General features: G+C 42.3%; 1 protein-coding gene across 1 annotated transcript in view; it reads right to left on the bottom strand.

Moving 5' to 3' along the window:
- The window catches only part of LOC133752890 (glycine receptor subunit alpha-2-like), an 84,541-nt gene that overhangs the window by 26,126 nt on the left and 45,020 nt on the right, over positions 1 to 13,395 (bottom strand). Inside the window, exon 3 of the mRNA XM_062183157.1 lies at positions 9,502 to 9,569. Coding sequence (XP_062039141.1) covers positions 9,502 to 9,569 — 68 coding nt within the window. The remainder of the gene's footprint in view (positions 1 to 9,501; positions 9,570 to 13,395) is intronic.

The following is a 13,395-nucleotide window of genomic DNA, read 5'->3' as shown; positions in this document are numbered from 1 at the left end:
GGCAGAAGGAAACCCACTCTGCCATTTTGGTAGTGAAAAATCTTACGAAATGGTGAAATGCTAGGGCAATATTTTTTTTTTCTTTCTTTCTTTCTTTTTTTTTTTTTGACAGGCAGAGTGGATAGTGAGAGAGAGACAGAGAGAAAGGTCTTCCTTTTGCCCTTGGTTCACCCTCCAATGGCCGCTGTGGCCGGCGCACCGCGCTGATCCGATGGCAGGAGCCAGGTGCTTCTCCTGGTCTCCCATGGGGTGCAGGGCCCAAGGACCTGGGCCATCCTCCACTGCACTCCCTGGCCACAGCAGAGAGCTGGCCTGGAAGAGGGGCAACCGGGACAGGATCGGTGCCCTGACCGGGACTAGAACCCGGTGTGCCGGCGCCGCAAGGCGGAGGATTAGCCTGTTGAGCCACGGCGCCGGCCGCAATATTTTTTGTATCCATCAGCAAAAACCTTACGATTTTTTCACATTGACAAAATAATTCCCTCATAGCTACTTACTTTTGAAATTCTTAAATATTTCATCGTTCCTCTGAACGTGTTGTATCTATACTAGCCATATTCGTGCTTCCACCAAACAGATTTTTTTTTTCATGTATTCTCACTTTCTGACAAAGGTGTTCTCCCTTGGAGAAGCCTCAGGTACAACGCAGGCATTCCCACTTGTTCTGAGAGTTTCCCTCTGGGCTAATTAGTCAGTCTGGGTTAATGACTACTCTCCTGGATACCCCTATCCAGAGGTCTTTAGGTTCACAGAGGTGAGACTATGGCTTCCGAGTCAACAGTTGTCTGCTCTCGATAATTGTTGTTACTCGCAATGATATCTACTCATTTACTCTTATTGTCTTTTTAACTTTTTATCCTCATTTTTTTCTTCATGTCCGCATGTTTGGCAGCTGGATTCTGGTATTGCTTATCTCGCTATAATGATTTGTCCTGGCTTGCCTGAGATTCTCCTCAACCCCAGACAAACCAGGATGGTTGGCCACTCTACCAGGCCACAGGGGCTGTGAAGGGGCTGCGAAGATGACCTCAGGATGGCCAGTTAGAGTTAATTCTCTCAGGACCAAAACGAAAAAAAAAAAAATAGCTAAGTTGTAAAGATTCAGATGTATGGAAAAGAGCCTTCAAACAATCCCTTTTACCAACTTACTAAACTACTCGAATTCCTGCGACCGTACGAGCAGTCAGAATGGTGAGCAGGCTCATAGAATATTTTGGTCCTTGGGCCCTGCACCCCATGGGAGACCAGGAGAAGCACCTGGCTCCTGCCATCGGATCAGCGCGGTGCACCGGCCGCAGCATGCCTACCGCGGCGGCCATTGGAGGGTGAACCAACGGCAAAAGGAAGACCTTTCTCTCTGTCTCTCTCTCTCACTGTCCACTCTGTCAAAAAAAAAAAAAAAAAAGAATATTTTGGAGCTAGAAGTTCTGGTAAAAGTATTCAATGTTGGAAAAAAAAACAAGGCTAATAATCAAATAGTTATGAACTACTAATTAATCCTGGAAACCCAGATCATCAGGAAAGGCTAGGTTATTAAAAGAATATAATGAGCTTTTCCATTGCATCAACTTCTCTGCGGAAAAAACTTGTTTGGGATTATATCAGATCTGCATAGCAAATTCTCAGACGCAAGAGGGTGCCGTTTGGGGTCTAGTCTTACTTTCACCCCATCCTCTGTGCTCACTGGATCCCCCAGGGAATGGGCCCAGGTAGTGGTAAAAAAAGCTATACTTTGGAAATTTATATTCATTAAATAAAAGTTTAATAAAAAAAAAAAAAACTCAAAATTTCCAATCACACAGCTTAGGAATTGTTCCAAGTGACCAGAGGGTTGTAACTAGAAAGAGATTATTATCATTACAGTGTCTCATTGGGAACTGGAGTTACTGGAAACTTTGGAGTGTTTTGTGAATCAAGAATGAGAATTGGCTGGCACCACGGCTCACTAGGCTAATCCTCCGCCTGCCCCGGGTTCTAGTCCCGGTCGGGGCGCTGGATTCTTTTCTGGTTAGCCCCTCTTCCAGGCCAGCTCTCTGCTGTGGCCCGGGAGTGCAGTGGAGGATGGCCCAAGTGCTTGGGCCCTGCACCCGCATGGGAGACCAGGAGAAGCACCTGGCTCCTGGCTTCGGATCAGCGCTGTGTGCCGGCCGCAACGCGCTGGCTGTAGTGGCCACGTGAGGGGTGAACCAATGGAAAAAGGAAAAAGGAAGATTTTTCTCTCTGTCTCTCTCTCTCTCTCTCTCTCTCTCTCTCACTGTCTAACTCTGCCTGTCCAAAAAAAAAAAAAATTGTGAGAATCAAAGAAGGGGCTATTAAGCATAGAACAATCCAATTTACATAGACGTATACATTAGATACATCAACTGTGAGATTTTCTTAAGGTTTCCCCGGAGTATGCCAGTTTATCTTTAACAAGAGTATCTGTGAGGAGCCTGTATGCTCGTTTGAATAAGGCATAGAAACGAAGAAGATCCTACCCCGCAGCCCATCATGGAGGTAGAGGAACTCTATGGTGAGTGGAAATGACAGATGAGTGGTTAACTCCCTTAGGCCATTGGGAGGCCAGTGAACCTCCCCCTTCCCCGAGAATTAATCTTAGAGCAGAAGAGACCATGAGAAACCAGAGAGCATCAGGCAGCCGAATTCCCTTTAGGACATCCTTGCAAACCTCCCTTGAATTAATTATTAATTAATTATTGAAAGACTCTAGAGACTATTGCATTAGTATCCTACACTAGGAAAGCAATGACCTTTACGAAAAGTGTCTCAATATCTTCATAGTGTTTTCTGGATTTCTATTTTGAGGATTATATGTAGAAATGATGAAATAGATATTAGAACTTTAAAAAGAGCTTGAAGTCTATCTTATTTCAGTAGAATCATTAAATGTCTAAAAGGTGACCTTAAAGTAATTCTGTTGTTTATAAGCAAAAGTAAGTGTACAACTTAGAGGAAAATATTTTATACCACAGTTATAGCCAATATATGAAATAAGACCTTTCTAGAGATTTTGGTGTTAAGTATTTATACTTTTTTAAAATATATAGTAATTGAAATATACCCGCATTTTATTTACAATAATATACACAATTCTAAAATAAAAAGCCACTCTGAGAAATCAGGATGAAGAGAAACAGATCATTAAGAATAGAAAAGGATATGTAAGGATGAAGAGAAACAGATCACCCAAAAATAGATATTCTGGAGCTGCGGCTGCCTCATGCTTACGATTCACTATCATTTTCAATGTAGGGTAAAAAATTTGACACATGGGAGTTATCTATTCCTATGCATCAGTTCTGTTTATTTACAAATATATTTATTTATTTTTAATTTTTTATTTTTTTATTTTTGACAGGCAGAGTGGACAGTGAGAGAGAGAGACAGAGAGAAAGGTCTTCCTTTTGCCGTTGGTTCACCCTCCAATGGCTGCTGCGGCCGGCACACCGCACTGATCCGATGGCAGGAGCCAGGTGCTTCTCCTGGTCTCCCATGGGGGTGCAGGGCCCAAGGACCTGGGCCATCCTCCACTGCACTCCCGGGCCACAGCAGAGAGCTGGCCTGGAAGAGGGGCAACCGGGACAGAATCTGGCGCCCCGACCGGGACTAGAACCCGGTGTGCCGGCGCCGCAAGGCGGAGGATTAGCCTAGTGAGCCGCGGCGCCGGCCTACAAATCTATTTATTGTCTCACAATATCCCAAGCCACAAGAGGCTAGTTATATTGTTCTTTCGTCTTTCTTTGCCTTTATTTTTGCTTTTAGATTTCATGAATTATTAAAAGGGAAGTAAATATTGAGAAACATGCTTAAGTACCTATTCAGTTTTCTTTTCCACTGCCTTCTTTCTACGGGGATATTTTCTGCTTTCAATAAATGACATTTTCCCTTGAACCAAAATTTGTTTCCCTATTATTGACTCTCTGGGTATCGGATTAGGAGTTGGAAATATTCAAATTCTATACATACATATATCTTTAATTTTTAAAAGTTATGTTTAAATCATTTAATCTTCATTATAGTCTTAGCACAAGCGATTTAATTACCTACATTCTATATTATTATTTCATGGCAAATTGAAAATTTTTCAAGTTTCACTTTTCCTGGTGCTTTCCAATGCTTTGCTTACCCTACAGATTGTTTCCTTAAATTGAATTATCTTTTTAGAAATTGAATTATCTTGACACTATTATATTTGCATTCGCATTTGTACACAGAGATCGTCACTCTGTCTCCCAATACTTTTATTAAACTCTACCATGACTCTTTTATTTTTGTATACACACACTGTTCAATCCAATTATATCACAAAGGTATCAAAGACAAGCATGTGCTGCGTTCCCTACACTGTCCATGTGACACTTGTGTTTTGCCTCTGGCTATACTGCAGTAAAGTTTTTATAATCTCGAGTCTGTGCTAGCTTTAATGTGGAAAGCTGGCCCTGAGCTTGAGATCATGGAACAGTTTTTTTTTATGAAAAGCTCAGGATTTAACATTACATTGCTAATTTAGAGACCAAGGTTACCTTATATATCAGTTGTTTTTTTTTTTTGTTTTTGTTTTTTTTTTTTTTACAGGCAGAGTGTATAGTGAGAGAGAGAGACAGAGAGAAAGGTCTTCCTTTTGCCGTTGGTTCACCCTCCAATGGCCGCTGCGGCCAGCGCATCTCGCTGATCCGAAGCCAGGAGCCAGGTGCTTCTCCTGGTCTCCCATGCGGGTGCAGGGCCCAAGCACTTGGACCATCCTCCACTGCCTTCCCGGGCCACAGCAGAGAGCTGGCCTGGAAGAGGGGCAACCGGGACAGGATCGGTGCCCCGACCGGGACTAGAACCCGGTGTGCCGGCGCCGCAAGGCGGAGGATTAGCCTGTTAAGCCACGGCGCCGGCCTATATATCAGTTTTTTAAAATGCCGGGCTTCTGGTAGATTCCTGATTCTTACCTATGTAGTCAGAAGTACGATACGTGAGCTTCTTCTTATGACTTGCTTACGTAGCCATAGAATGAAAAGCAGCTCAGAGTATCATGTCGGTGGTTTGAACCCGACACACATACTAATAAAAGATGATCTCACTTCTTAACCAAGTTCCTCGGGAACGTGACTTCACCCTATTGCGGTCACCAGTAGAGCCTGTGGACGTTACCTTTGGAGGCAGAGTCTGGGAGAAGCAGAATTGTGTTCTCAGAGTGGACACATTTGATATGCTCTCAGCTGCTGAGGAGAGGCTAAGGGTCTACGGCTGTGGCATAGGCACAAGTTCAGCATCCACAGGTCCACATCACACGCTTTGCCCTCATTTCCTCCCAGGTATCATCTGGAAGCTGGGAAGAGACCATCTCTCCTGCGTGTGTGTTGGCCTCGCTTTGGAGAGAGCTGCATGCTCGTGGTGTGCACGCGCCCTTGATCTTTTACTGACATTGCTAATCTTCTCGAACTAGGCCTTTACAACTAGAAAAGGAGGATTGCAAATACACTCCCCCTTCCTGTGAATTCTCTTGGCGTCAGCAACTAAGGAAAGGGGCAGAGAAAGAAAAAGAAATTCCTTACTGCTCTTGTAACCCTTCGTGACCGTACAAAATTCTTCACATAGGGTCAACTAGTAATGACTACTGAGTTATCCCCTGTCTCCCTGTCTCTTAATGAAAAAATGTATATTTTTGAATAATGCATATCATCCTAATGAGCCATAAAAATATTCCTTAATCTAGCAGAAATATACTCTGCCCTGTGTGTACATATCTTATCCTCACCTATCAAAGGAGTAAGATTGGCCGGCGCCGCGGCTCACTAGGCTAATCCTCTGCCTTGCGGCGCCGGCACACCGGGTTCTAGTCCCGGTCGGGGCACCGATCCTGTCCCGGTTGCCCCTTTTCCAGGCCAGCTCTCTGCTGTGGCCAGGGAGTGCAGTGGAGGATGGCCCAAGTGTTTGGGCCCTGCACCCCATGGGAGACCAGGAGAAGCACCTGGCTCCTGCCATCGGATCAGCGCGGTGCGCCGGCCGCAGCGCGCCTACCGCGGCGGCCATTGGAGGGTGAACCAACGGCAAAAAGGAGGACCTTTCTCTCTGTCTCTCTCTCTCACTGTCCACTCTGCCTGTCAAAAAAAAAAAAAAAAAAGGAGTAAGATTGTTATTAGCTCTCTGTGAGCTTGCAGCCTGTGGACTGATAGCACCAATGGTACACCACTAGGATTTCATTCACCAGAAGGGGAGCAGATCAGATAGCACCAAACTAGAGTCACACTGAGTTCCTGAAACAGGTCACCATTGCCCCTCATCTAGAAGCAATTTCCCAAAACCGAATCTTTCAATAATGCTTATCCATATAATGGGATGAGAGTGAGGTATGAGGCGAGAGAGAAAAATAAACATGTTTAGAAAAAAAACTCAAAATTCTTAGGCATTATTATTGGGGAAAATTCATTCCAGAAAATGTAGATAAACAAAACTAGTGTCCCCAGAAAACAATGTGAATCGAAGTTTCTCAGTGACCTCATCCTTATGTACGAAAGCTAGGGGTTCTGACTCCAACTGAAGACAATTCTGGGCAGAATTTGGTTCTATTTATTTTGTTTGACCATTTCTTCTAAGTCACTTTTCCTAAAAAAAAAAAAAATTAGTAAACGTATGGATGGTAAAATGTTACAGTTTTGGTAAAGGAAGCTTGGGCTATGATGATATACTGAGTGTGCAACGGACTGAATGTTTATGTGCTACCTCCACCCTGAATTTCTTTTTTTTTTTTTATTTATTTATTTTTTTTTTTATTTTTGACTGGCAGAGTGGACAGTGAGAGAGAGAGACAGAGAGAAAGGTCTTCCTTTTGCCGTTGGTTCACCCTCCAATGGCCGCCGCGGTAGCGCGCTGCAGCCGGCGCACCGCGCTGTTCCGATGGCAGGAGCCAGGTGCTTCTCCTGGTCTCCCATGGGGTGCAGGGCCCAAGCACTTGGGCCATCCTCCACTGCACTCCCTGGCCACAGCAGAGAGCTGGCCTGGAAGAGGGGCAACCGGGACAGGATCGGTGCCCCGACCGGGACTAGAACCCGGTGTGCCGGCGCCGCAAGGCGGAGGATTAGCCTGTTGAGCCACGGCGCCGGCCTCCACCCTGAATGTCTATGTGGAAACTCCAACCTCCATTGTGAGTGAGATTCCTGGCATTATAAAAGGGGCCCCCGTGAAGTTTCCAGCCTATGAGATACAAGGAGAAGCCAGCAGTCTTCAACTCAAATAAAATCCTCACCAGAACCAGACCTAGCTGGCATAGGGTACATTGTCATAGAGGCTGTCTGGCTCTCAAAGTCTTAAGTATTTACTTTCTGACTTTTTTACAGAAAAAGTTTGCTCATCCCCATCCTTGATCGTCATGGGGGATTTCTTCTTTGATGTAAGCATGGCTGAGTTTAAACATATTTTTTGTCGTTTCACATAAAATCCATAGTTGAAGAAAATTAAAAAAAATATATTTTTTCAAAGCCAAAGGAAGTTCATCACGACACCAAAAAGCTAAAATAGTCAAAAGAAGCACAAACACACATCACTTTTCTAACCATGCGATTCAACCACTCTGTGTCACACAGCGGGATAGGCAGGCTGTCGATGTTACCCTTGAGCAACGCGTTCCAAATTTTCTGATAGGAAATGCGACAAAGGGTATTTAATAAAAAGCGCATTTATTAAATACCTTCAGTAGCTTTTAAGGACAGAGGAAAACCAAGAATATCCATAGGTTCCATTTCATCTTCCTACATGTTTGGCTTTTTTCTTGCATTCATGAACATTGACAAGGTGTGCATTTACATTTTTTTGATTGAGAGTAAGATGCGATGAGGAGATTTAATCAAAGCAACTCAGGAGTTTGATTAATGCAATCAGCGTTAGGTCGTGCAAACATTGCCATCGAATGCCATCGTGTAAAGCTGCTGACAGTGATCTGGATTATGGGAGGCTTTCCCCTCTCTTATTAAGATAAAAATCAAGAGAAAAGAGACAGAAGCTGAATGCCAAGTCAGAGTTGTCTTACTCTTTGCATGTTTAGCTTTTCTTGTGAATCTTTCCATAAGCCTATCAAAACGATCTTATGTAGGTAAAATCCTTAATGTATTATATCTGGTCAAATCCCTAAAGCCTCGTTTCTTGACAATGCTATTTCAGAATAATATTAAAATGAGAAGCAGAGTTGGATTTTGTCTAATTTCTCCAGTGTAAAGGAGGGACAAATTGTAAATGACTTCTACGGCCACTGTGATGCTTAGTCAGACAATAATATGGACGTGTACTTTACAGAGACATGCAAATTGGAACCAGCCAATTGATTCAGGACTTAAAGTGTCCTGGGGCCAAGAAAATATTTTACTCAAAAAGCAATCTCCATACTATAGACTACTATTCTGTAGGGTAAAACTAATGATCTCAGTAAGTTGTTTTGCAGTCAACATGACCATGACATTTATAAGGAATCTTGGTTGGTTTTATAGTATCTGAGATCTTTTTCACATACATGAAAGATGTATGATGGGTTTTTAGTTTTGTCTATTTCTTTTTAAAAAATGCATATGATATAATTGCTATGGACTTGGGACTACTTTCTATTACCAAAAAGATTGTGCACACATGAGTACACATAGATATGTGTGTGTGTCTATATGTGTGGGTGTGTGTGGGTGTTATTGTAAGTTCAGCTACTTGGTATATATCTTACAAGTATATCATAGGGAGGTTTAACTATGTTACAACTTCCATTGTATGTAAAAGATCAGCCATTATAAATATGTTTTCAAGTTTAACATTTATACTTATGAGACATTAGAGATGCATATTATTAAATATCCTTGACTATCCATCATGCTTATTACTGATAATTCTACCAAAAACTAGCCAAACATCAAATGTTTCCAAAAACTTCTCTGGCATCATCAATGAAAGACTATCGAATTTTAAGAAATTATCACTTGATAAGTGATTGTCCAAAAAAAATTTTTTTTTTTTTTTGGCAAGGACTCATTTACTTCCTGCGAAACAGAACCTTTTATAGCACAAAACTGCAGAGTCATTGGGGCAGGGCTAAGGACCAACCAATCACTTACACAGTCACCTTACGGGGGGATTTCTATAGGACTAGCCCTATGTCTATACACTTGTTACTAGTTTTGTTACCTCCCCTGATGTTGCACAGCCAATCAGTTTTAGTGGTAAACAACTTTGGATTGTCCAAAATTAAAGCGTTATCAATCATTGCTTTGTAGAGGTGAACAGGAAATTGGCACTCAGCGAATGCCTCACAAATATGCTCTGTGGTCCCACACCCCATTCCTTCACATGATGGCTTCAATGGTCGGTCCCACTCACCATTCTAGTTTCCGCTATTGACCCAAAGCTGTTGATAAATATGTTGCAGGTAACATTTACAGGAGGCCCTGCAAGTCGAACAATAGAAAGTTTGACAGGTTGTGTTCATGGCATAATTGAGTCACGTTTTTTTTCTCTTGCCGGCGGCATTGTAGCACTTACCATGGTGGTTTCTGTGACTGATCCGAAACTGTTGATAAAAATATTGCAAGTAACGTTTACTGGAGGACCTGCAGAACGCAATAAGAATATTGCAATGGACATTGAAGCAAAAAATATATAGCTCCATCAACATCTGTGCAAATGGCTAGACATGTAAATAAAAATGGAAATGATGATGTGATTGCAAAGAAAATCGTACCTAGTGTGATATAATGATATAACATTCCCACTAGTATTTTGGACAATGACAGTGAAGCAACGGCAACTTACCCTGAAGAGTTTTAGATTTGGAAAATATAAGCAGAGGACTGTTTAGTGGAATTCATTGTCATATGTTGCTATAAAAATAGCCGTTAGAGTGGGTGGCTTTCTTTTGACCTTAGGATAATCAACTTTGTAGGCATCAACTGTTGGGCGTTCTGAGGTGGTGACATAGGGACCATCAGGTCAAAATAGAGCTGCGTTTTGTATTACGGGTCAGGAACATCTACTTCCTTTTCTATAACAACTTTTAAAAACAGTGGGGTTACTTGCTTTCTTTTGACACCTCTGAATTTACTCCATTCCTTCTTTGCATATTCTGAGTCCCAATTCAAAATGATATGCAGAAATACAAACACAAAAGGAACATTCACTCATTGTGAGATGTAAACACCAGCGGAAATGCCACTTCACGCCTGTATTGTTGCCTCAGTAACTATAGTGTAGCGCAAGGGTAATTACATTGAAACGTGCTTTGACCTAAGAGTCCACCCTTCTGGCCAGAAACCAGACACTAGCCTGACTCGTGCTCATCTTCTCTTGTGTTTCATCGAGAGCTAAGTCACTGACAATTCCCTGCTTCCTGGTGGAATGTGTTGGTTACCTTTGGGGTAATCTGAGATAAGAAAATGCTGAGCCACCTGGTCCTGTCTCCTGTGGAAATTTGTCTCTTTGCTGGAGAAAGGTTCAGCAACACCTTAGGGGACTTGGAACCCAGTAAGCTAGGAGGAACTGAATGACGAGAATCTTGGCTTGCAGCCTCTCAAAGCTTGTAGTGAAAACCTCAGTTGTGGCCCAACTCGAGCACCATGTTTTTATCTCTAAAGGGGTCCACGTCCCAGGTTAGGTTCCTGAAATGAGGACAGAAAGCTCGGAGTCAAATAGCCATGTAAGTCCCCCAACTCAGGTCTTTTGGCCAAAGAAGGAGCGAGCAGTTTTGATAAAAAAGAAAAAAAAAAAAAAAGACGTGGTAACATTTTGTTTTTGAAATGTAATTAGTTTTTCTGTTTTTGAGGAAAGATTATTGCATTTATTCTCTCACAAAATTTTTGTAGACTTGAAAGGACAGGAATTACCATATTGCCAAGTGTTTTCCCACTGAATTTTTTGGAAACACTCCACCTCTTTTAATTGATCTCTAGCCTCTTGCATCAGCATCTCCCAAGATGAGTTCTCCTGAGTCACTTCCTACTTGACTTCATTTTGTCTTTACTTTTTGGTTACTCAAAACACAACAAAAACCAATTCTTATCTTTTCTAGCTATATAATTGTATTTTTATTGTAAATCTATTTTTTTCTGCCAGGGCTGACATTGCGGCACAGTGGGTTAAGGCACTGGTTACTATGCTGGTACCCCATATCAGAGCACTACCTGAGTCTCAGCTGCTAAAGTACCTGACTAAAGTACCTGACAAAGTACCTGCTAAAGTACCTGACAAATCAGTGGAGAATGGCCCAAGTACTTGGGACCCTGATACCTAAATGGGAGACCTGAATGGAGTTCTAGGCTCCTGGCTTCAGTCTGCCCCAGCTCGGGCCACTGCAGCCATTCAGGAAGTGAACCAGTAGATCGGAGATTCTCTCTCTCTCTCTCTTTCTTTCCCCACCCATGTCTGTCTGTATTTCAAATAAATAATAAATAAATCTTTAAAAATATTTTTCCTGTTAAGGAATAAATTAGGCAAGGGAGAGGCAAGTCATAACATAGTATGTGTATTTGCCTTTTTTTTTTTCTCTGTTCACCAAGAAACATTTCCTTGTAAATCATCCAATTCAGGGTGGAAAGTTTTCATGAATTCTTATATGCAAGAGAGAGAGAAAATGAATGATGGGGAGGAAGAAACATGAAAAAGGGAAATTTCTTTTTAATAAGAGGGATTTGAGATTTGAAACATTGTATATTATCTGGCCTACCCAACTAACTTGGAAGCGTTAGAGTCTGGGTCTTACCATCATATATATGTTTGTGTCCTTTCTGGTAGATGGCAGTGTAAATATATTCTGGGAACTTGAAATATTTTTCAGCTATCAAAGATGATAACATTATGCTAATCACATTAATAGCCATCTAGTTCCATGACCATAAAAGAGATTTTTTTCTTACTTTTCTAGTACATAATTGTGGACGAGAAAAGTAGGGGTTCTGAGAGGTTAATGAACTTGCTTCATGTCAGGCTACTGGGATTAGAAAAACTTGGTGTTAAATTGGAAATTGCATAGAAAATTAATCAATTTTTAAAAAAAATATCATGTAGGATCGCTGTCCTTAATGTGCTGTACATTGTGATTTAATGCTATAACTAGTACTCCAACAGTATTTTTTTCACTTTGTGTTGCTATATGGGGCAAACTGTTGAAATCTTTACCTAATATATACTAAACTGATCTTCTGTACATAAAGAGAGTTGAAAATGAATCTTGATGTGAATGGAAGGGGAGAGGGAGTGGGAAAGGGAAGGGTTGTGGGTGGGAGGGAAGTTATGGCGGGGGGTAAGCCATTGTAATCCATAAGCTGTACTTTGGAAATTTATACTCATTAAATAAAAGTTTAAAAAAAAAAAAAGAAAGGAATTTAAACTAAAAAAAAAAAAAAAGAAAAGCTGAGACTCAATGTCTCAATGATGTTTCAGATCCCTAAACTTTCAACCACTTTGCTGCCCTGCTTGCCATTATCCAACATCCTAACTCCACCGACCTGCTAACCATGCGGCTTCACACTTGTTTGTGTGTTTCTTGCTCCTTTACATCTGACCCCTTCAGTTCTGGGCATTTTGTTTCAAAGTTCTTGTACTTCTATATAAAACCTTGGACAGAAAAACATGTTCACATACAGCTACTGGGCTCACTCCTCAGATGCGTGAAGTCATCAGGGCTGATCCAGGCTTGAGATGGGAGCTGTGAACCCAAGCCATGTCTACTACCTGGGCAGCAAGGACTCAACTACTTGAGCCATCACCTGCTAGCTGGCAGCATGCACATTAGCAGGAAGCTGGAATTGGAGGTAGAGCTGGGACTCAAACTCAGGTACTCTGATATGGCATGCTGGTCTCTCAAACACATCTTGACTATTAGGCCAAATGCCTGCCTACTCCAGTAAGCTTTTTTTTTTTTTTTTTTTTTTGACAGGCAGAGTGGACAGTGAGAGAGAGAGACAGAGAGAAAGGTCTTCCTTTTGCCGTTGGTTCACCCTCCAATGGCCGCCGCGGTAGGCACACCGCGCTGATCCGATAGCAGGAGCCAGGTGCTTCTCCTGGTCTCCCATGGGGTGCAGGGCCCAAGCACTTGGGCCATCCTCCACTGCACTCTCTGGCCACAGCAGAGAGCTGGCCTGGAAGAGGGGCAACCGGGACAGGATCGGTGCCCCGACCGGGACTAGAACCCAGTGTGCCGGCGCCGCAAGGCGGAGGATTAACCTAGTGAGCCGCGGCGCCGGCCGGTATTATAAAATTAGCTGGATGGTAATCTTAATGAATACATGAATTATCTGGATATCTACTCTGTCAAATCACTGTCCTTATCTTTTTTTCTTTACTCCCTTATATCCTTTCTCCTTCCCTTTTTCTCTTCCTCTTGTTCTTTTTTTTAAAGATTTATTTATTTGACAGAATTACAGATAGTGAGAGAGACAGAGA

The sequence above is a fragment of the Lepus europaeus genome, chromosome X (assembly GCF_033115175.1).
Source record: "Lepus europaeus isolate LE1 chromosome X, mLepTim1.pri, whole genome shotgun sequence".
NCBI lineage: Eukaryota > Metazoa > Chordata > Mammalia > Lagomorpha > Leporidae > Lepus > Lepus europaeus.
Note: the sequence above shows the minus strand (reverse complement) of the source record. Positions and strands in the feature narration are given on the sequence as shown.